General features: G+C 44.5%; 1 protein-coding gene across 2 annotated transcripts in view; it reads right to left on the bottom strand.

The window, feature by feature from the left end:
* Nucleotides 1–21,704, bottom strand: part of LOC119372554 (PC-esterase domain-containing protein 1A) — a 39,618-nt gene extending 17,914 nt beyond the window's left edge. The window contains exons 1-5 of one of the 2 annotated variants that reach the window (XM_049419889.1): nt 21,511–21,704; nt 21,347–21,426; nt 19,523–19,746; nt 9,025–9,238; nt 394–563 (exon numbers count right to left, since the gene is read on the bottom strand). In XM_049419889.1, the coding sequence (XP_049275846.1) occupies nt 394–563; nt 9,025–9,238; nt 19,523–19,746; nt 21,347–21,426; nt 21,511–21,586 (764 nt within the window). In that variant the 5' untranslated portion in view covers nt 21,587–21,704. The remainder of the gene's footprint in view (nt 1–393; nt 564–9,024; nt 9,239–19,522; nt 19,747–21,346; nt 21,427–21,510) is intronic. The other variant, XM_049419888.1, reaches the window with a different exon arrangement.
* Between the last annotated feature and the right edge of the window lie 2,783 nt (nt 21,705–24,487).

The raw sequence follows: 24,487 nt of genomic DNA, 5'->3' as shown, positions 1-24,487 counted from the left end.
CATTCGCACACCCTTATTTAACCACCTCTGTAGCACCACACATGTGGCCCACATTAACCGTCTCCACAGATCATGCAAGGTTCACTGAGCACCACAAAACATTCCAGAGCACTTCTGGTTGGGCTAAAAGCTACACTGTAAAAATCCTGTCTCTCAACATGCCAACCTTAAGGAAGCACCATTTCCTCGTACAAAGACGGCTCAGGCAGACTAGACTCGTCAGAGAAAACAGTTTTTATGGAATGAGATCTATGCATCTGCAAATGTTCACTCCAACAGACAGTGCAAAAAAACATTGCAAAACATTTTGTGCATAAATAACATTGCACCAGCTATCACGTCCCTGCTTTGCATTGTCGGTTTGGTGAAGCTTCATCTTTTCAAGTGACTTACCAAGACGGCCCTTTGAAACCCCATGACAGGGCAGTGTGAGTGAGGACGAGATTGGTGCAGAGACGCACAGCCAGCGGCAGCCAGTGGATACCGTCTTCGGCTCGATGCTCCAGCAGCATTCGCAGGTGGTAGTGGATGTCAACGACATCGATGCCATACTTGTCGGCCGTCTACAAACAAGCCACAAGATACTTAGAAATGCGAGCACGTAACTTAAACAGGGACTTAGGAATACAAGGACAAGGACAATCCAGAAGAATGTGTCTCTACTAAGTGAGCCTGTGTTACAACGGCAAGCAGAGGCACCAAACAAATGAACGATAATCAAATCATGGTAGACTACTGTTAAACAGAACCAGAAGGGATCAAGAAAAATACATTCCGTTTAACAGGAGTTCCATTTACTGAGAGATGAACAGGGGTGCAGAACTCAAGTATGAAGTTGATCACGTTAAAGGCTGTTGTCATTTTAACAGCAATTCCGTTAAGAGATTTCCATTTACCGAGTCTACTGTATTAGATTTAACGTCTAACAGCAGTGCACAGGCTTTACTGAGGGTCTCTGGATCAATTAAGTCACCTGAGGTTCTTTGATATCCACCTAAATTGACATGCACGAGTACTTTTGTCTTAATTTTCAGATGTGAAGAGAAAAATGGCAAAAGACACTGGCAACTGTCTTTTCACTATTTCCTAAAGCAGAAAGGCTACGCATATCTGTCCAATCCAATAAACGGCTCTAGGCATAAAGCATGAACAGAGAGAAATGGCACTGCTACATTCCAACTCACAATATAAATACTACATATAAAAACAAACATAAGTTAAAATAGTAAAGCTATTCAAATTTTTTTCAAAAAGCAATATTTCCCTAAACAGCTAACACAAGCAAAGAACAGGTGACAATAATTTCCTTCCTTGACGGTGTAAAGTGCTTCCAAAACGTCTTATGTACCCATCTCGCTATGCCAGAACAAAGTACCTGTTTTTCCAAACAATGACAGGCAGACGAAGACAGCCAGATAGGGCGAGCTGGTACGTTTTCATGCTAAATATAAAACAGCACTTAAAACACAAGAGAAAGCAAGAAGTCACACACGGTGCTGTACTTGCAACTGGGTTTATTGAAAAAATTCATGTTCCTTTTCTACGCAAAATGCTTGAAGCGGGCGCGCATGCTCACTGTCAAAAACAATCCATTCATCATTCCCATGGGCACCGCCTCGTGGGAGCTCACTGTTCACCCCTGATCACTCAACTGCAAGATCAGCACCGTGGTCACCCTTGATTAAGGGGGGACATGGTACCTGGGGCTATATTGTCCATTTTCAGACCAGATTCAATTAAAAATCACAGATATATATGTATTTCGTTGTGCTGATTTTAAAAGTACAGTAATTTTTTCTTTGACTCAAATATTTATTGAGATAATTAAATATTAATTACTATTATTTGGTGAGACAATAGATAATAATAAGCTGGGCAGAAAGTTATGTTTAATGCATGAGTGGAAAGCAGAATGAATAAGAATCGAACTGCTGCAAGCAGTTTTCAAATCCAACAACAATTAACAATTTGGGAGCTCATTGAAATTTAGCATTTACAGTACAGCTACTAACAATTAAGAACACAGGCAGTTTAAAAAATTATAGCAGAAGAAAAGAAGGAATTTGCTTGCAGCAATTCAAGCGTTATGCATTTAGCTTCATACAGCAAAAAACGATTCAGCTGTAGCTATTCCAGAGCTTGAGCAATTGTTGCACCAAACAAGCAGGGTGAGTAAAAGCTTGTTTTGAGAAAATGCAAGAAAACAGGTAAAGCTCATTTTAAACCACATGTAAGAGAAGACATTGAAATATTTTTGTTAGATGAATAGTCTCCACCAAGGACATAACCTGCATGCCTACTTCTTATGGACACGTCATTCAAAAGCAGCATATCCATATAAAAGCCCAATTTTTATGCTTTTTCTCAATCGAAATATAGCTCGTTTTGGTGATATAAATTGCTGTTGGGGCTGAAATCCAACATGTAAGAAACTTGGTCAGCACTTGCGACAATGCCTGTATGTTACGAAAATACTATATTCACAAAATTGATTTTTTTTCCATGATTTTTCATCTCTAAGACCAGTGTGCCCCCTTAAACCCAGTTGCAAGTTCAGTGCTGTGTGTGTCACTTTTTCCCTTGTCCCATGTCTTAAAGGGGTCATGAACCACTTTTCCAAGTAATGATCTAATGGCCTCAGTATCGGAGTGTACTGCCTCCCGAATCGATTGCCGCAAAAATTTCTCGAATTCGTCAAGAATCAGCGGAGTTACGGGGGTTTGGCGCACGCTCCCAGCGCTTTCTCTCTTTTCTCGTGCCGACGAGCGCACTGGAAGCTAGACAGGGAGGGATGGCATGGGGGAAAGAAGTTACGCCAGCGCGCGTCATGAAACGCGATCGCTCTCCCGCTGTGATTCGCTTGCGCGAGTGCGGCTACCGTGTACTGAGGAGTGCGGCGCCGGCAAGTGGCGGCACCCCGCGGCAAGAAGCGCATCTGATCCGAACGCCGCTCTCGATTTACGTCGGCTATCGGCCAATAAGCATGCTATGTCTCTTGCGACGTACAGCGGACAGACGCCCCGCCCACCGACGAGAGTGAGAACCGGCCTCTGTTTGAAAAGAGGGTGCCTGGGGAAACGGCAACTTCGCGCTCCGCTTGTGGCCATTACGCGGCGCGCACGACTGTAATATTTGGCAGAGCAGTTCATAGCCGTGTCAGCTTTCCGCAGGATGTGTTTTTTCAATCAGCCCAAGGGGTGCTTCATGACCCCTTTAAGCACTGTTTTATATTTATCATAATGACAGGCAGGTGATATAAATTAGCACTTCAAGAAAGCAGACATTGAAAAGAAAGACAACAAAAAATGCAAGTCTTAGTTTTGCCTTCCTGTGTCCGATATCTCGTCTTTCAGGTGCTTTGATTTACCTCATCAACAACGCAAAACCAACCTGCCCAACGAACTTGTAAGCGAAGCTTCTATGAGTTACAGATTTCAGTGGAGGCAGCCGCATAGTTCGCAAAAAACCTGGCACCGATCAGTGTACCAAAATGTGGGTGTACACAAATAGGCCCTCAAAGGTGCACCGGTGACAGGCATACTATTTGTATGCACCGTTTTCCAGGAACTGATGCTCTCTGGATCGTAGGGTTGTTGGCGATCGGCTTTTATGTGTCCTCAAGTGGTCGATCTTGCTTATCACGTTTCACCTGCTAGATGGCATTAGCTGCACCTGGCACCGAAACCGAAACTGGTCGGTAATAAACAGACTAATTAATTACCTGTCGCACACACCAGCAAGATATGTGCCATGTTACGAGGGTGGTCTGAAAAGTTCTCGGCCTGATGTAGAAAAAAGCGCTTTGGACCTTCAAAATTATTTTTATTTTTCAACATAGTCTCCTCTCAACTCGACACACTTGGTCCATCGATGTTCCAGAGCCAGGATTCTGTCCTTAAAATGACTTTGCGGAAGTTCTGAAAAGTACTCATCCACAGCAGCAATCACTTCTTCATATGATGAAAAACATTGCCCACCAAGATTTTGAGTTTTGGGAACAGATGTTAGTCCGACAGCGCCAAGTCAGGAGAATAGGGTGGGTGCTCCAACAATTCGTACTTCAAGTCGTGCAATTTAGCCATTGCAAGATGCCTTTTGTGCACCGGTGCATTGTGTTGATGAAAGATGATTTTCTTCCTCTGCAAACCTGGTCTCTTCTCACAAATTTTCTGATCCAATTGAGTTAAAAGGTCAGAATAATACTCCACAGTTATGGTTTTACCCTTTTCAAGATAATCCACAATGCCTTCAGCAGAATGCCTTCAGTGTCCCAAAAAACAGAGGCCATCACCTTTCCTGCGGAGGGAACTGACTTGGCTTTCTTTGGTGCAGAGGACCCGTCTTCAGTCCACTGCTTTGACTGTTGTTTCGATTCCGGTGTGTAAGGGTGAATCCAAGTTTCATCCATTGTTATAAATCTGCGCAAAAGTTTGCTGGATTTTTATTATACAGCTACAAAGCATGCTGTGACATCGTCATGCGGTGGCGTTTTTGCTCAGGAGTAAGGATGCGCGGCACCCATCTTGCACAGAGCTTGTTCATGTGTAGTTCGTTACGCAAAATGTGACCTACACGTTCTACTGAGATGCCAACAGCTTCGGCAATTTCGCGCAACTTCACTCTCCTGTCTTCCAAAGCCATATCCTGCACACGGTCAATCAATTCAGGAGTTGTTGCACTTTTTGGGTGCCCTTAGCACGGGTGATCTTCAATGCTACCCCCCCCCCCCTTAAACTCAGCAGCCCATTTCTTGACTGTAGAGTATGAAGGTGATAATAATAATATCTGGGGTTTAACGTCCCAAAACCACGATATGATTATGAGAGACGCCGTAGTGGAGGGCTCCGGAAATTTCGACCACCTGGGGTTCTTTAACGTGCACCTAAATCTAAGTACACGGGCCTCAGACATTTTCGCCTCCATCGAAAATGCAGCCGCCGCGGCCGGGATTCGATCCCGCGACCTTCGGGTCAGCAGCCAAGCGCCATAACCACTAGACCACCGTGGCGGGGCTAGAGTATGAAGGTGAATCTTGCTTGTAAACTTTAACAAACCTTTGGTGAATTTCATTTGGAGATAAACCTTTTTTTACAAAGAATTTTATCACTGCATGGTACTCAAGCTTCTCCATGCCTTACGGTGCTTCACACTACACCCACTGTGATAGACTGTCAAAGCCAAACTGCTCACCGGCACTAGATGGCGTTTCATCTGAGACTTGCAGAGACTTGTATGAACATGCACATGAGTGCTGCAAGTTCTAGCTCGCGTGATTCTTGTTAAGGCCAAGAACTTTTCAGAGCACCCTCGTATAACTAACAGGCCCCCACCAACATATTGCAGCAAGAAAACTCTAGACCAGATATTTTGTCAGTGCCCCTTTAAAGGGACACTAAAGGCAAATATTAAGTCGACGTTGATTGTTGAAATAGCGGTCAAGAAACCTCGTAGTGCTGCTTTTGTGCCAGGGAAGTGCTTATTTTGAAATAAAATCACGTTTTTAGTGGTCCGCATCGCGTTAGCGCGCTTCAAATCTCCCGCCTGAAAATACGACTTTCATACGTCACTGCTGCCGTGCCCAACGTTGCCCGCTTTTACTGCGCGGCCGCCGACACTAGTAGCAGCCGAGCGGAAGTAGCGGGACCCACAGTAGCAACAACGGCGCTGCGGCAAAGACTTGCTCGGATGGGCACATTCAAAGCCTTCACCAAGTTGCGGTTGGTCTCGTAATCCTCAGTTCGAAAGTGCAGCGAGCACACACGCAGAGGTTTTGACTGTTTAGCACACTGGCGCAATGGCATGACACTAAGCCACTTCGAGCGTAAGGGTTCATTCCGCGGCACCCAGTGAAAAGACACACCGGTTTCCTTGCTGCAGCACAGGCGTTGTGCACCATTCGGGCATCCGGCAATATCACACGCATGCGGCATTTTGTCAAACTTTCTGTCAGAGCGACTTTCACGAGCGCGCAAAACACGCACGGCAGTACGCGATCCCGAAACTACCACTGAGACGGGCGAGGCGCAGTTCGGCGAAAACTGAACCTTTGAACCACGCGCGCCGTTCCCCATGGCAACGCCACGGAGGTTTTGTTTTCCACGAATCAAGCGGAAACGAACAAACAGCATTTTATTACGTCTTTTGATGCTCGGAATGTTCTTTTTTTACTGCTGCTAGTTTGATTACTAGTGATTTATTGTAGGCCGACTTCCATACGTCATCGGGATCACTTCGAAAATGTCCCACTCGTGGCGCTCATCATGTGATACATTTAGCTTAATTTATCGGTAAGTAGGGCACTGCTGCTGATAATATTGCCGTTTTAAAAATTGTCATACATTGGGCTTTCACTCTGACATAAATTGTTATTTGCCTTTAGTGTCCCTTTAAGACTTTTACTAGTTAAGTTGGTGAGTATCCATTGTGGCATGTTGAGGAGCATGAAAAAACACAGAAACCTGCACATGCGAGCACTGACTCGCAAATTAAGATTATTTTAGAAAGAGAAGAACAAACAAATACATATTAATCATCTGACACCAGCAGAGTAAAAAAGGGTATAAGCTTGATCAAACTGCACATCCTAATCTGTAGCCATCCCCAAACCTTGCAGCAAAAGGGAGAGTTGAGGCAGTTGGTTTGGGTTCATTTTGAAACAGCACAGCAGACAAAACACATAGAAGAAGAAGATGCTCGTGTTGTTCAGTGTTCTTCTGTGTGTTTGCCTTTTGCGCTGTTTCGAACTGTCCCCAAACCTTGTCCTAGTACCTGCTTGCGATAATGCATGCAAATATTGGCTAAGGTAACCTTCATTTTCCACTGACATAAGGAAGGCCTATTAATTCAGTGTCGTTCATCTTAACAGGCAAAAGGCCTCGTTGAACCTGCGCAGACATCAAAATTTATGATGTCAAAACAAGCTATCCTGGAAATTTCAAAGTAGTGGTTCCACCCCTTAACTTATTCTTGCATTTGTAATTTACCATGGCCTTTCCTATGGTAAGAGTAAGTTTTCCTGTAACAGCGATTAGACAGTAAACGCAGTGGCAGGAAAAAGATAAATGTAGTGTCATTGAATTATGCACACATGAGTGGTGCATTTGACTGGTAGACAAGATTCTGATGGACAACTGTGCAGACTGCTATTGTAGGTTTTGACCATTGCCTTGTTTACTTTGCTGCACGCTCAGCCAATAAAGATTAACAGTCCCCCAATCCCATTATAGTGAACTTCAGATTCATGATCCTTTCAGATTGAATATTTTGAAAATCCCCTTTCAAATGTTCATTGGTTTAATGAGAAAATATTTGACTAATATGAATTTTAGAACATGGAATGTTTCAGACTAACGTATCAAATTTTATCGCCAATATAACTTCAAAATTACGTACTGCAAACTGAAAAAAATTAAAGCAGCTTCCCACGAGTGGTGCCAAGCCTGAAGGAAGAGCAGAGCTGGGTGGCCTTCCTTGTTTCTCTTTATTTATTTCTATCTTTCTGTTTGTTCTTTTTATCTCTTTTTGTGTGTCTGTCTGCCTCATCTTTGTGTCCGTCTTTATTTGCCCTAATTTCCCTTTGTTAAAATGCAAGACCAACTAAAACAACAGTCTGTCCTACTGTTTCTATCTCTTCCTCTCTATTTCTTTCCCTCTTTCTTTGTTTCTTCTAATTTCTCTTTTTTCTTTCTGTCTAGCTCTCTGTTTTTTCTATCTCTTTTTTGTGTGTTTCTTTCTATTTCCCTTTCTGTCTATTGATTTCTCTGTCTTTATATTTTTTTCTGTCTTTCTTCCCTTTCTTTCTATTTCTCTCTTTCTATCTCTTTCTGGCTCTCTGTACTCGTTCTCTCATTCATCAGAGTTACTGCATCCAACGCCGGATAAATCAGCGCACGTGTTCTGGGAGCAAAGAAGAAGATGAAGAGGACAAAGATGAAGAAGACGAAGATAGCACATGCCAATTCACAATCATTTTTGTACACAGCCGACGAGACTTTCTAATTTTTAACAGCTCTGCTGTTAAAAATTATTCACAGCGGTGTCAACAATGCTCAGCTCTATATGTGCCACTATCATTATCACCAATATACCCACTTATTTCTCTATGCGCCTGCCCTATTCCAAATGCACGATAGCCCTGTTGGCATCGTTATTGCCTGTACTTGTTTTCCGTGCAAGGCTTCACCTCACTGCCTTTGTTTCGTCGACTGGCCACGTCTGCATGCTGGTTCACCTTGGTCACTGTATGTGCACGATGGGCTCATGAAGTGGCACGAAAGAAAAGCGGCGGCAACTACCAGAGCTGCCTCGTTCAGCAAGACAGTGAAGAATGCAACATGAGTGACCTATGGGATGTAGTCGCAGAAAGACTCGCGGTGGATACTTCAGTATCGTTTGTTTGAAGACTATGTGCAGTGCGACAATGAAGTATGCACATTGGCTGAACTGACAACAGATAAGATCAACCTCACTGTCGTGATCGAAGAAACAGCGACAAGGACAACATTGAAACAGCACGTGTGAACCAACGCGAAGAATCAGTGTCTAATGCTGACGTTTTGAAGCGCATAGGAAAGACGCGCACTTTGAAGAGTTCATCTTGCAGAAGTTAAGCTGCAACCACCAGGCAAATGTCATCATCTTCTTCAATTAAACATGCACTCATACCAGAATACTTTGCGTTTAGTTTTTTTTCATGCTGATTAGAGAATAAAGCGTTCGTGGATGTACACCAAGCAAAGTAAGGAGACGCCTTTTGTTGCATTTACAATCTTTAGCGCAAATTTTCTATTTTTTTCACTATAACAATTTTCAAAATAACAAACGATTTTTAGAGGTCCCTCAAGTGTCATATCGAGATCTGACTGCAGTTCAGTTCTGGCACTCTCTGGTCCTTCACAGTGACTACAATCTAACGGTGCTGTAATTGTACTGTAGAAGGCATTCAGCTAACACAGTTGACATTCTTTCTCTCTTTGCTGCCATTATAAGTGTTTTAGTAGCCGAGATGCTACGTAATTACAGTACCTCCCTGCAGAAGGAGTTTGCCTCGAGGACGTGGAACCTAAGGGAGTACTTCAGGAACTCCAGCTGCGGAATGAGGAATCCGCCGCGGACATCCTGCGCCAAGGGGGCTGCCGTCAGCCACATGACCAGTGATGTGGATGGCAGTATCTTGCTTAGTTCACTGAAGAACTTGTTGAGGTTTTCCTTGTACTCCTTTACGCCGTTCGGACCCCAACTGCAGAGTACAGCCTTATTAAAGCATATTCGCAACGGAAACACAGTTAGCAGGTCTGCGCAGGCAGTACACAGACAATGCAAATGGTGACTGTACAATTAATGAGAAGAAAGCACAGCACTTAGTTATGATGTCCTTGTTAAGAAATGTTCATAATTATTACGATTAACACAGTCAAAGAGAGTGCAATAGACACGAACAGAACAATTATTCAATAGAAGTTACTCTTGGAGATAGTACCATTGTTCACTGGATTAAGGATTACTTAACCAATCGCTCACAATTTGTACAGTTACAGGACCCCACCTCTAGAACAGCAGCAGTCACGTCAGGCGTGCCACAGGGCAGCGTCCTAGCACCAATATTGTTCACAATATTCATTAATGATCTTCCCCTCTCAACTAAAGTAAAACTCAGGCTCTTTGCAGACGACTGCGTACTTTACCAAGAAATTAATACTCCTTCCGATCACCCAGTCCTTAACAGAGCTCTAGAAAATGTACACAAGTGGTGCAAAAAATGGCAAATGTCCCTCAATATTGGTAAATGTGTTTCCTTGGCAATAACCTGCAAAAAACACAGGTCCAACTTTTCTTATGCTATTGACAACTGCACCTTAACCACAGTCTATAACCACAAATATCTAGGAATAACGATTTCAAGCGATTTGAGATGGGATACTCACATTGATAACATTACTGGCACAGCCCTGAAAAGACTTTTTACTGAAAAGACATCTTAAGCAAGCACCACCGAATACCAAACTAATACAGTGAAATCTCGGTATAACGAACTTCAGGGGACCGCGGAAAAATGTTCGTTATTCTGAAAGGTCGTTATAGTGAAAGCCCAAAAATTTACCATAATAATAGAATTTCAGTAACGCAAACGTCCTACCTTTGCAACGGTACGTCCTTGAACTCGTTTCTCACAACAATACACACGTGAACGTCAGACAAGGCACGTTTATTTGAAATAGTCCGTGATCGTTTTTTTGACGGGTGCAGCACAAACTCTGCGTCACGAACGATTCTAGACCGTCCGCATTTTTATCCGCCGCTTCGGTCGCTGTTCCGCTTTTTTCTATGAATATGCGGAGTTTCCTCAAGTAGTCCAACGCATCTGTGGCCGACACGGACTCGTCGCCATCTTCGGGTGCTACCGTGACATCGTCGTCCATGTCATCGCTGCAATCCTTTAAGGCCCAACTGCATGCACGCGAGTTTTGAGCGACGGCCGACAGGATTTGCTGTCGCGGAGGGCCATCCATCGCCGTCGCTTGTCGCAGGGGTGCAATCGCGAAACGATGCTATTTCCGATTCCACACGGCTGGCTGATCGCGCTGATAACGCGGACGGACCGTCGTTCTGACCACTGGCCAAGCGCGAAAAGCACGAAAGGCATTGGAATCTGAAATAGAATCGTTCCGCGATAGCATCCCAGGTTTCTGGAAAGTCAGAAAACATCGCTTGTCGCCCGGAAGTGAGCATGACGATATCCAACAAAATGGCAGCATCTCTGACCCTTGCTTCGGTTGCATTTTGCTCGTGATGCTTCCAATCGGCGCGTACTTCAAGGAATGCAAGTTATAGACTACCTTATTTACAGCCCCATCTCACGCGGAGAGCGAGGCAGCGGCCGTGTTTTGTCGTTATTTATGATCGACGGTTCGTTTTGATGTTTCGGTGGTAGCTTGCTGCAGTGGTGGTAGCTTGCTGCAATGTCAACATCGTCGTCGTGTGAGGTAGCCCTTCTCCCTGCGAAGCAACGACGTGAGGCGCTGCGGCTTTTCTTAAACGTTCTATGACAGCAAGAGGAAACGTTGTCGAAATGCGCCTCGTGGACTAACCCCAACATAACGCAGTTTGCAAAGTGCGACGTAGCGTAGGCAGCGTAAGCTTCCGGGCGCCCCATGGGATCACAGCAGATACTACTGCCGCGGTTAAACATAAGATTGCGAAAAAAGGAAGTCCCGAAACGCTTTTATGGCATCTTTATCTCTAACAAGACATTAATAAATTTGGCATGTTGTCATTCATCTACTCTGTAATTCTTTTTCGTAATTTGCCTGCGTGCGCGCAATAGTTGTCAATCGAGCAGCGCGACGGAGCCCGTTTGTCGCAGCCGCCTTCGCTCGTAAGCCGCGTGCTATGCATGCAGTTGGGGCTTTACAAAACCTGATGCGTTGTCGCCCTCCGCAACCGCAACGAAGGGGAAAAAAAGAAAGTTCTCCGCCCGCGTCATCTCAGGTTTTAGCGGGAGGGCATCCGCTCTTCGCGCTGCGTCGTCTGCTACCTTACAGCTCCGACTGCCATGACCGATACACTGAAATCGAAGAATCCTCGCATTTCGGGATATAAGTTCGTAGTACTGAGGCGTTGTTAAGATTACACGGGAATTAAATAACGATCGTTATTCTGAAATGTTCGTTAATCTGAAGTTCGCAGTAGTGAAATATTTTTACATTGAAACTATAAGCAGTCGGCACGGGATTTCTTAAAAGTTCGTTAATTTGAAATGTTCGTTAATGTGGTGTTCGTTGTAACGAGATTTGACTGTAGCATATACAACCCTCGTCCGATCTCTACTGGAATATGCCAGCCCTGTCTGGTTCCCATTTACCCACCAACAAATTAATAAAATAGAAGCGGTTCAAAGAAAAGCAATAAGGTTTATTTTTAACAAGTATAGACAAACAGACTCACCGACACATCTACTTAATAACGCTGGCATCTTAACACTACAAAACCGAACGAAACTAATGTTTCAACTACTTCACAACATAATAAAAATAGATACTTCAAGGTATGTATCTTATTTTCAAGGCAGACCAACCCGTCATAAGCATTCCCATACTCTTGCCGAATACTCTTCGAACACTAATTGCATCAAATATTCATTTTCCCTCTAACCATTACAGATTGGAACTCACTGAAACCTACCCTGACCACCAAATCACCCATAAACTTGTTTACAACTGCAATTGAAAGCACAAAGAGCACTAACGACATTACATAATCAGTAAACCCGCTAAGCTACGAGTCTGTGTCATGTTACTAATACAAAGTTTTTCTCTGCTATTTATATGAAGGTAATTTTTTAAGTGACATGTTGTTCGATTGTTTTATTGTTGTTCATAAAATTGTTTGAACAATGTGTTCAATAATAATGTGTACTTGCTGATCTTATGCCATGTTTACAAATGTATACCTTATCCTTTTTCAGTTGTTCTTGGCGATAATTTCGCCCATGATTTTGTTACTAAAATTGTTTCATGGTGTGTACTTCTATCGCAATGTATAATGTACGATTTTGTATGTAATTTTGACTTTTTTGTGATTTTAACCATATAGTATTTTTCATGTGCCTTCCCTGCTATAATCTCTGAAGAGATTGGCAGTATTGTTAAATAAGTAAATGTATATTATATCTGAAATGCTTTGCAATACCACCAACATCAGTGCGCATTCTGCATCTTCTCTGTGTCCCACTGTGTTTACACTGTGTTATGAGAAACAACACAAGCTTACCCTGTTTTCCATCAGCATGGAACAAATACTCTAGCAAATACTTAACGTAGAGGCCCTGTTACGTGTCCTGTACAGCTTTATAATACTGAAAGTTAATTACAATAGCACCTTTCCTCGAAGTATACGAATGGATTCAGTGGGTTAACCCATGTAAGTATGGACTACAAGCTGTACCTGGCCATAAGTACCTCACCGACTAGCCCAGTTTCAAGCATTACCACAGGCAAATCAACATTCACTCAAAGCCTCATGCATCATGCTTTGCAATGCACAGCTATTGATAATGGTATGGCTCAAGTGCATCGGTCTGGATGCGCAAGGTTGTTTTCTCTTGCATCGCCAGCTTACGTAATATTGTCACAAGTGACCAAAAACTAATGATGCCGAACTATAGATGGTACTATCAATACAACCGATGGTAAAAAAACTATCAACAGCGCCATCGATAATAAGTCTGATAGTACTACTGATAGTATAAAATCAACCGCGCGAACCCATTGCAGCATACACTTGGTTCCCCAAGTGTGTGAAGCAGGAGGAGCAGGCTGAAGGGCAAGAGAGTTGACATGCTTGCGTTGCTTCACCAGAATTCTTGGCTGACACATCACAATTAAGTTGAATTATTCAGCTGTACTGGAAAGGAGATCGTTACATTTCACGGTACTGTGCGGCTTCAAATTTATATTGCATTTTGCAATTTCAAAATAAAATATCATGAACTAGCTTTTTTATTTGTAAGGTGTAAGTGAATACTTCTGAATATGAATTTATTGATCTACATATTCCTGCATTTTCACTGCTGAAATCTTTATTTCGCCAAAAAATTGCTCATAAATTAAGTAAACTGAGTATTGCTGATAGTAGGTGATAGCAAACGCTTTTTGGCAATATGATCGGCCAGCAACAGCATAAATATTCACAGCCCTACTGATAGTAATGTTGATAGAAATACTATTGACGGCACTATCAATTGCCCAATCGATAATAATAGGGTCATTCCAAGTGAAACGTCCCAGCCCAAAATTCGACCACCAGCGATGCTATTGAAAAAAATTGAGCTAGAAGGTATTTATGTGAGAGTGATTTTAGTAGAGTATTTTCGTTCAGAAAAATTATCTGGTCACGTGACGGCCTTTTGAAAATTCCGGCGAGATGGAAAAGTTGGGTGGGAATATATTACGCGTGCTCATCCTTGAAACTGGGTACAATGGCACATTGTGTTTTAAACCATTCTATTGTCATTTTTCTTTCACGTGACGTCACAAGAAAAGCCATATATTAATTTTCCGGCTTAAATAGGCTTAGCAAAGAAGCAAGAAAACGTGCAAATTCAGGCAATTTTCGTAAAACCGGCGGCAATGTTTCAGCCGCAAAAATTTTATAGCTGTTTTACCAGTCAACGTAGTATCTGCTAAAAATATTTTTAACCTTTGTAAGCTAGCGTTTATTGAGATAAATGCTTGCAAAGTTGACAAAAAATGACCTTTTGGGGAGATTCACTCGTAAATTAAGCATTGAGGCCCTCTAAATAAAAATATGTGAGAGGGTTCTTTATACGCTCCAACGTCTTCTCTTGTGATGTGGAAATTTTTATTCCTGTAAATTTTGTTTAAAGCGAAAAAATAATTTTTGATATCCACAACCAATGTCACGGTAGGCGCTGGCAAACAGAATCGTTTTCCGTGATTTTAGGTAAATTATTGCGATTGATACTTGGTTAGTTCTGTAGCTCATATTATTTAAGACCTTGTTAGCTTATTTGCACTGGTTTTGAGCATTGTCAGCCTTGTTTTAGGTATGTATATATTGACCATGAGGCATCAGACAGTAGATGGACGACAAGCCGGGCCCCTAAAGGGCTACATGCTTAAAATAGAAATAACGTTTTGAACTTTTGCTACCACGAGGAGGACCACAACCTATAAGAAGAGTGGAACTTCCTTGTCACTTCCCATGTCAAAAGAGCATGCGACGATGTTGGCGGCCAACTGAAACATCCGGCAGCAAGAGCAAGTCTACGAAGGCCATATGGTGGTCAGATTCCGCCACCACATGCTTTCTTTGGCTGGACCAAAAGTAATGTAAAGAGTGTTACAGTGATTTGGTTGCCACATTGCAAAATTCAAGAAACTAGAACCCAGCTCGCTCAGAGATTCGCCATGGTGATCTCTGTCAAAGGGACCCGACAACTGTACCATTTCGAACCGCCTACTCCTTCAACACTGTCCGCCGCGGTGGTGTAACAGTTACGGTATTCGGCTGATGACCCGAAGGTCGCGGGTTTGATCCCGGCCTCGGCGTTCGCTTTTCGATAGAGGCAAAATGCTAGAGGCCGTGTACTGTGGGATTTCAGTGCATGTTGAAGAACACCAGATGGTAGAAATTTCCGGAGCCCTCCACTATGGCGTGCCTCATAATCATGTCTTGGTTTTGGCACTTAAAACCCCAGATATTGTTATTACTTTTTCAGAACAACGTGTTGGGATTACATCATTCTCCAACACTCATGAACTTCAAGTGAGAAAGCCCGTATGAATGACAAGGTGGCCTACTTTGACATTAACGATTAAGGTGTAGAAAATGCGACCAGAGGACAGCACATCGGAAAACAATAGGCCTGAACAACAAGAAATTTACGTTTTCAAGCCATAATTTCCTTTTGCAAGTGTTGGTAAACCATGAAACGCTGTTCTCATGCTAGTGTGAAACACCCGAGAGCAAGAAATCATGTGATTCACACATCTGTGTGGCATAAAATGAAGCAGTGTCAGCCAATAAATACCACTGACAAACGCTGATGCCCATGCTGTGCTCGTCTGCCTGACTTCCCCTATAGTGCCAAGAAAGCCAGTTATGAAGGCACGAAAATAAGCTAATTCCGATATGCGTATACACTGATGCGAAATCACGCTGCCATAGTTTGCTTGAAACACTAACGGAGCCCTCATGCAAGCCCAAAAAAACGCCGAGAAAAAGCACGCGTTCTGCAGAAAAGACAGACATCGGTAGTGCATTCCAGTGACATTGGTTGCGGACGTCAAAAATTATTTTTTCGCTTTAAACAAAATTTACAGGAATAAAAATTTCCACATCACAAGAGAAGACGTTGGAGCATATAAAGAACCCTTTCACATATTTTTATCACGAGGGCCTCAATGCTTAATTTACGAGTGAATCTCCCCAAAAAGTCATTTTTTGTCAACTTTGCAAGCATTTATCTCAATAAACGCTAGCTTACAAAGGTTAAAAATATTTTTAGCAGATACTACGTTGACTGGTAAAACAGCTATAAAATTTTTGCGGCTGAAACAGTGCCGCCGGTTTTACGAAAATTGTCTGAATTCCCACATTTTCTTGCTTCTTTGCTAAGCCTATTTAAGCCGGAAAATAATTATATGGTTTTTCTCGTGACGTCACGTGGAAGAAAAATGACAATAGAATGGTTTAAAACACAATGTGCCATTGTACCCAGTTTCAAGGGTGAGTACGCGTAATATATTCCGAACCAACTTTTCCATCTCGCCGGAATTTTCAAAAGGCCGTCACGTGACCAGATAATTTTTCTGAACGAAAATACTCTACTAAAATCACTCTCACATAGTTACCTTCTAGCTCAATTTTTTTCAATAGAATCGCTGGTGGTCGAATTTTGGGCTGGGACGTTTCACTTGGAATGACCCAATATCGATAGTTTATCGATGAAAGTACTACCGATTTGCTGCCGAATTGCTACCGAATAGCCAATTTGCTGATAGTTTTGCATCCCAATCAAAAACACTTCAATGATGCTTTAGAATGTAGATCCATGGACATTCATGCTGAATCATTCTCCTGCATTGGGCCACTTTGCAAGCATTGCAATACTTTTTCAAGTGGGCCCTGCAACACTTTTCACAGGTAATCATCGAGTGGCTTCATTAAAGGAGTTTATTGCCTCAAGAATTGACTGGCACAAAAATTTTTGGAATCCGTCAAGTAGGAGCGAAGTTAAAGGGATTTGTTGCACGGTTTAAGCGCTTTCTCTCTCCTTTCGTACCAGTGAGCACTCTGAAAGATACGCAGCAAGGGGGGGGGGGCGGGTAGTACATCATGACTTTGAGCACTCTTTCTCTATTGCAGCTTACTTTCAGTGTGATCGCAAGCGTGCCCTCGTGATCACACGGATTTCAAATTGGAAAGGAAATGCTAGCAGTCGTGTGGGGAATCAAGCATTTTTACACCTACCTGTAGGGAGAGCATTCAGCCTACCGACGGGCCACAAGCCATTGGTCAGTATTCTCAGTAACCTCTGCTAATTGCCGTCAGCACGGCTAGAGCGTTTTCGCCATCCAAATTCAACAGTACACCTTTGCAGCATACTGGTTATCCAATCAACCTACCGACTTCTTGTCGAAACAACCAGTGAACTTCACAGAACCGTTTCAGCACATGGTGTATGTGAACTTTGTCATGTCCCACCACCTGCCTCATGCCATGACCAGAAAAGAGGTAACGAAAGGCGATGCTAGCTGATCCTGGGCTCATCTTGCTCAAGCAAGCCCTCAAGCAACCCCAGCGAGGTAAAGACAGGAAGAACACAATTCAAGGCCCTTCGCTGAGATTGCTGTAAATGGTGATTGCTGACGGGCGGCGACAAGGAGGAGCAGAGAGGAGAAGGAAAGAGAGGCTGGGCACGAGCAATAGAATAAACAATGGAGTGCTTGGTCTAGTGTTCGGGTCTTTATTACGCGACATCCCTTCTGGCGCCGAAATCCCCCGGTCATCACCTTTCCGAAGCTTCTAGCTTCCATGGCATCAGTGGAGCGGCTGAGCAAGTACCGTGGCGTCGTCAGGGCCCGTGTCATGCAAACAATTATGCTCCTGACCGACAAACTGCAGCCCTCCGTTCCCGATGCCACTCAAGTGGACTCTCACGTTGCCTACTTGATTCAGAAGAACGTGGAGCTTGTCAACCTCAACAAGGAAATCTTCGACGCTACTGACGACAACGCTTACGAGAAAGAACTCGAAGCCTCAGAAGAACACGAACGAAAGGTCTCTTACGCCGTGTCCCCGAGCATAATTGTTTCCTCGAGAGCTTGGAAACAAAGCGACGGCAACCAATACTTCAAGGTCGGAGGCTACTTTACCGAACACCGACACTGGTGGTGCCGGCACCGCAGCACACGAGATTAGGGACTCTCCACCTCGCATAACAGAGATAACACCCAGTCAAGGAACCATGCCACACAGTAGTCCTGCCGAAACACCAGATTCCTACGTTTTCTGGTGTGCTATGCGATTGGCAGTCCTTCGGGGACCACTTTATTGCCTTTTCTCTACAGTTTTCTCTACAGCCTTCTCTCTACACGAGGCCTCCAAAGAAGGCCTCGTGTTGAGGCACGCGGATATTAATGCCAGCGCAGCTTCACGCAGAAGTGGTGCACCTCGCACATAGAGCCCATCAAGGCACTGTTGAGACTACGTAAACAGTTGCTGCATGATAAGGTGTGGTTCCCAAGGATAGACTTTCTAGTGCAAAGAGCTGCCTGGTATGCCTAGCTAACACACCAGTATGCCATCAAGATTTCTTTCTAATTCTGGAGCTGCCTTGAGGCCGATAGATAGAACTGTCAGTAGATTTTGCTGGCCCTTTCCAGGCAGCAGTTGTGGATGATTTCTCCAAGTACCCATTCGGTAGCATCATCATCACACGCTTGCAGCAACTACAGTCCTTAGGCAACTGCACGCTGCCTCCGCCCAGTTCGGCTGTCCAGAAATCGTCAAGTCAGACAACGGCCCACCCTTTCAGAGCAACAGTTTTGCAGAGTTCGCTAGCAAGCTCGGGTTCAAGCACCATCACATCTCTTTGCGGTGGCCAGTGGCTAATAAAAAAACTGAACGGTTCATGTGCACCCTCAAGAAATCTGTCCTTGCAAGTCGTGTCAACCATTTGGATTAAAACAATGCGCTTCAGTCGTTCCTGCTGGCTTATCGGTCCACAATCTTTGGTCCACAGGGATACCTCCGTTTGAACTTCTGTTTGGGAGGTCCATGAGGCATCTTCTATCGATGTTTGCTGCAGGTGCTCACAATTCGGCTCACTCCAAGGCTAGACAAAATGACACCAAAGAAAAGCATACAAGAAGCAGCGTGCTGATGCTCGGGGACACACCAGTCGCAACCAGCCATGTGTTGGACAAGTCTTGCAAAATGGACAGGTCAAATAAGTTCTCTCGTTTGTTGTGACCCACACCGATACAAATTCGTCAATGTCATTGGCTCCAAAATCAAAACATCCTGAAATAGAACGTTGATTTGTCGAAACTTAACCTTCTTCAAAAATGCAAGCAAACGACACAGTTCAAGTGGAATGACACCAAGATATGACCAACGTTGCCAGATCTCGGCGCTGCAGCTGTGCTAAGTAAGCGATATTCCAAGCCATAGGGTAGCCATTCCTAGCCAAGCCAAGCCCTACCAGCAACTCCCAAGACCGTCTCACAGCAGTACTCTGAATGAACCAGGCAATGACCTGGGCACCTGAAAGCCTTTCTTTTGTTTAAAAAGAAGTGAACCCTTCTTTCCTTTCCGTAAGGGGACAACATGGTGTCCACAAGCAGCCCATATTCAAATGTAGGAAGGCAACCTTCAGGTCAGGAGGCTTCCAACATGGCTGCAATGTGGAAGCAATAAAGCTGCGTACATTTCCGGCTCAATGGGTTGTAATCAGTCATATACATAGTTAAAGCAACAACTGATTACAATCACTGACCGTGTTATGTCCCATAGGCAAGATCCAACGATGATGATGTCTGGAACCTTGTCGTCGACCATGCCTGCCAAAATGGATTTGACATAGTCACTGTAGATCCTCGTAAGGAAGTAGAAGGCAATGGACGTCTTGTTCTTCGTGAAAAGCCTCTCTTCCATGTAGTCCCGGCCATTGTGCTTTTTTCCGTGGCTGACAAGGACATCTCCGAAGGAACTTTCTTCCATCTGAAAGATTTTTTAAAATCAAATTTCTACCATGCAGATGGGCACATGGAACGACAAAAGCAAAGTTGACACAGCTCTGCTGCAATTTAAAAAACAAATTTTAACACAACTTTTTAATTTTTGTCACTGTTGTCTTGTAAACATTTAGGAAAGTGCTGAAATCTGGCTAAGAATTACTTTTTTTTTTGCAGCCTAGTACATTGGGACCCTTACCTGCATATTTAATGGTTGTAATCAACATGTTACGCAATAATAAATCAGATTGATTGAATGACAAATCAGTCAGCTAGTTCAAACAAATATTGTGCAAATTAGGCTACAGAAACTAAGCACAACTGCTTAGTTCCTGTAGCCTAATTGCTGTAGCCTAAATGAAAATATATATAAAGTAATGAATGCAAACTTGTTAAAGGTTGGTGTAATGGGGAACTGACCATTAGAGTCAACTGAGCACTTTTTAAAGCGACCCAAGTAATTCTAGGGCCCTGAAGCACTTTATGTTGTCATAGTAGTGGTTCGGTCGAACATCCTGGAATAACAACTCACCTAAACACACGAAGCGCTTCGGGGCTCTCGATTTACTTAGGGCCGCTTTCAAAACCACTCAGCTATAGTGGTCAGTTCCACATTTGATCAACCTTGAACAAGGTCTCGTACATTATTTTTATATATTTTGTTGAGGATCACAAATTTATTATTTCACTATTCGATTTTGAGTGGCTTCGCTAATAGTTTTGCAAAAAGTCGTTTCAGCAGCTTAGCGCCCTCTCGAATTTCGCTCCGCAATGCCTAAATACGACGAGCATGTTTCTTCTACGAGGACGACACTGGTGTTGAAGGTTTTGGTGCGTTATCTAAAAAAAGAACAGTGCACTCAGATGAATATGCTCTTTTTTTTCTTTTTTTTTTTGCGGAACTACTGGCACATTGTACCGGTGCCTCTCCCCCTCCTCCTTCTCTCATTGTTATCTTTCTTACCTTTTTGTTTCCCCTTACCACACTTCCCCAGTGCGGGGTAGCAAACCGGATATTTATTTTCTGGTTAACCTATTTCTGCATTACATTTCTCTTTCTGTACAGGTGCACGGCTCAATAAAACTCACCGAAAATACGACAGAATCTCACGGTTTCAAAACGCGAATGCAAGCCACGTACTCCGATCGAATCACCAAGGCACGAGCATTTCCTATCATACCCCTTCTCCGCCGAAATACGGCCACCGGAATCGAACCCACCACCACATCGCATCTACCAGAACGCATATGACAGCCGGCCTTCCTGAACAACCAAGGCTGTCCGAAGTAGACATCGCCCCCACGTTCACTCCATCTTGTCTTCCCTACTTTCTGCTTCCCTGCCGTCCCCACCGTCCCCATTTGTACAACCAAAAACGAAACCACCCGGAACGTAGCAATGACACTGTTGCCACAAGCTTTAGAACGCACTAGCCGTACTGATGAACTCGAGCAATGTTCGCAATTTAGACAACAGCACCAGCCGTGTGATGTCGTAGAAATGACTAACGGCAGCAGTAGATTGCAGCGATACGCTACGGCACCGAACGTGTGCGCCAAGGTGCGCGCAAGAACTGACCGCTTACCTTCAGTTTCAACTTCTGGTTCGATATAAACTCGTCCTTCTGGTAGATGCAAATCAGGTCTTTGTAGATGGCCCTTACATCTAGGAGAGGTGGTGCAACAAGTGTTAGCGTTGAGCGTTTCAAGAACTCTCGCTGGAATACTGCATGTACGAACGTGCACTTACTTGAGCATCCCATCAACACGATGCGCTTGTTTTTGAGCAAATTGCGCACGTCTGCGCTCTTAAATATGAGAGGCATCCTCAAGTCGAGAAAGCGTTGACGGAACCTGCCTCAGCAATGGAAACGCGAGCACAGAACGCTGCTCCTTCGTCGGCAAAAGCATGCGCACAACACACACATACAGTTCACGCGGTTCACGCGCACGTTCGGCAAGGTGATTGACCATGGACATCACCGTGATCAGAATTTCGTGGTGACGTAACGTAACGTCACCGAATCTGGTGAAAACCAGATGAAAAACTTGTCGGGGCTCAAGGCGGGCGCTTAAATCGTGTTAGGTGACACCTCAGCGTACTAATGCATAACTTTTAATCAGAAATAGTTCTGGGTTACCTTTCAATTTCCGTTATTCGGGTTACACCTGTATTCCGTTTCGTGTATAAGCCGCATCAAAAAAATGGCTTCTACCTTGCTGAAAACAACTTGATGTGGTCTCCATGTGTCCATGCTGTTCTTGTACTAGCCTATGAAGCAGCTCTTTTTCTCTCCCATTCGATAGTGTCTTCGTTGCGCACGTCGCGAATAGGTATAGCAGAGGTCATCGACGTTCCTGCACCAGCAAATTTCAAAAGATTGCGTCCGATAATGGTGGCCATGACGTCAACTATGTATTTGACCTTTACGATACGGCTGCCGTTACTTTGTGGTGAACATGGTAAACGAAACCGCGATTGATGATGAAAAGTGGCTTGGGTACCGCGGATTAAACATTAATTACCTACGACTGTTGTTATCGGGCCGATTTGATCACCCACTGAATGCCTGTTAGAGGGCCGGGGCTGTTCTTAATAATCGCCTGATATCCTCAATACGCGCACCTCCTCATGCGCAAGTTGATGAGACGAACATTTTAAATGCGAATGCATTTCTTAGTCGGGCTATGTCAGGCGTCCGGCGTTGTCCGCGCGCCTCTCCGCTCTCACTCCCTCTCCCATAGCAACAGCTGCGGGCGCGCGCGCTTATCCTCGCCCCTACAACCGGAGCAGGTCAACGTCTAGGTGGCGTTGAGCAGGTGGTGCGGGTGGAGTAGCGGAGAGTGAGTGGAGAGGAGGAGCGCGCTCTGGCGTGTGGGGGCGCTCGGCGGAGCTCCCGCGTGTGTGGAGAGAGTGTAGGAGAGGGTAGGTGCAGTGCTTCGCCGCTCCTTCTCTCGCCGTTCACTCTCTCTCCTCCCTGCGCCACCGCCTCAATGCAGTGCGTTTGAAACGCGTTTGTGCTGCCTTGGCACAGCCTGAAAACAGCGCGTTCTAAACGCGTTTGTGCTGCATTGAAGGCGGTGGCAACATCCCTGAGGTGATTACAAACGCACGTAGGAAGCATTCGTTGAAAGAGGTGCCCAAAAGGGAGACACTTGAGCGCGTCGATGTGTCCAGCTTTACGCCATTAAAATTACTACGCCGTGTACTCTAGGCGCAAGAAATGCATTCGCATTTCCTCACGATTCCATTCGGGGAGGTGGGGGCATTTTTTCGTAACCAACCGGAAAACGTATGCAAGTGGTGTGCGCACTGACTGAATTAACCTGCCTCCATCTCTCCCTCCCCATTTGACATGTGCGCAGGTACGCTGGGGACCAGGGGCGTAGCCAGAAATTTTTTTCGGGGGGGGGGGGGGGGGGGTTCAACCATACTTTATGTATGTTCGTGCGTGCGTTTGTATGTGTGCGTGTATATATACGCAAGCAAAACTGAAAAATTTCGGGGGGGGGGGTTGAACCCCCCCAACCCCCCCCCCCCTTGGCTACGCCGCTGCTGGGGACGCTTGGTCACGCGTACACCATGACCTTTGTGCATTTCTTCCCACTTCGTCTAGGAACATGTAGTACAATAAGAAAAGTTTTGGGAGACGCGTTGGTGCGAGAGGCAAAGCGTTTAATTGTTCACCGTTGTAGCCCAGCTCATCATGGCTCTGTTGCGACATGCAGGGGCGTAGCCAGAATTTTTTTTCGGGGGGGGGGGGGGGGGGGGGGGGATTGCACTTCGTTGTTCTGAAGTGGGGGTCGGGCAGGCAGATGTGATCGAGTGTCATTTTGAGCCCTGTATGCCATGCCAAAAAAAATTTCGGGGGGGGGGGGGGCGGCACGGGCCCGGTGTGCCCCCCCCCGTGTGCCTGTATATATAGCTAGGCAAGCAAAATAAAAAAAATTCGGGGGGAGGGGGCTTTGAACCCCCCAACCCCCCCTGGCTATGCACCTGGTGACACGAGTGTGTTCGAGCTCTTCAATCGAATGAGCTGCAGTCTTGTTTGCCGTATAATTAACTACTAAATTTTCTCCAAGAATGAGCTGGAGGCGGACGTACTTAAAAATGGCAAATAATTTTTCGGTGGCGGTATCAGATAGAAAAGATTTACCTTGCATAGGAACCTTCCACAATGCCAACAGCGCGATTGGCGGACTGGAAAACACACAAGAACAAAGTAGAGGGAGCGAGGCCAGAGAACATCTACCATATGGCAAGGCTGCATTGAAGTTCCCGCGCAACTTACCGTGACGTCATCTTGAAGGCGTCTACAAGCTAGGGCCTTGTTGTCTTTTATTAATAAAAGAACCAGAGGCTATACAGCAAATTTCTTTCAAGAAATTTGCTCAGCCAGTGCGGTCAAAATACGAGAAACCTTTTTGCAATTCGTGACATCACAATGACATTCAGCTGCAGCGCTTCCCGCGCGAAATTCAAAAATAATCTTTAGTCATTTCGTATTCTAATAATGAGCCTTCTAATGCAAAATTTACAATAGAGTTCTCGGAGAATTTACTGTTTTAAATTGATTTTACTGTTGCACTTCAGTTCACTGCAACTTTGTCCCTAAACTGCAACAAAACTGCAATGAATTCGGGGACACGCATCAGTCCAATGCAATGAGACTATGAAGGATCATTTGGCGCTGCACAGAGGCGTCACCCTCAAGGCTTAGCATTCC

The sequence above is a fragment of the Rhipicephalus sanguineus genome, chromosome 10, assembly GCF_013339695.2.
Source record: "Rhipicephalus sanguineus isolate Rsan-2018 chromosome 10, BIME_Rsan_1.4, whole genome shotgun sequence".
Taxonomy (NCBI): Eukaryota; Metazoa; Arthropoda; class Arachnida; order Ixodida; family Ixodidae; genus Rhipicephalus; species Rhipicephalus sanguineus.
The sequence above is the reverse complement of the archived record's forward strand: the minus strand, read 5'-3'. Positions and strand labels throughout refer to the sequence as shown.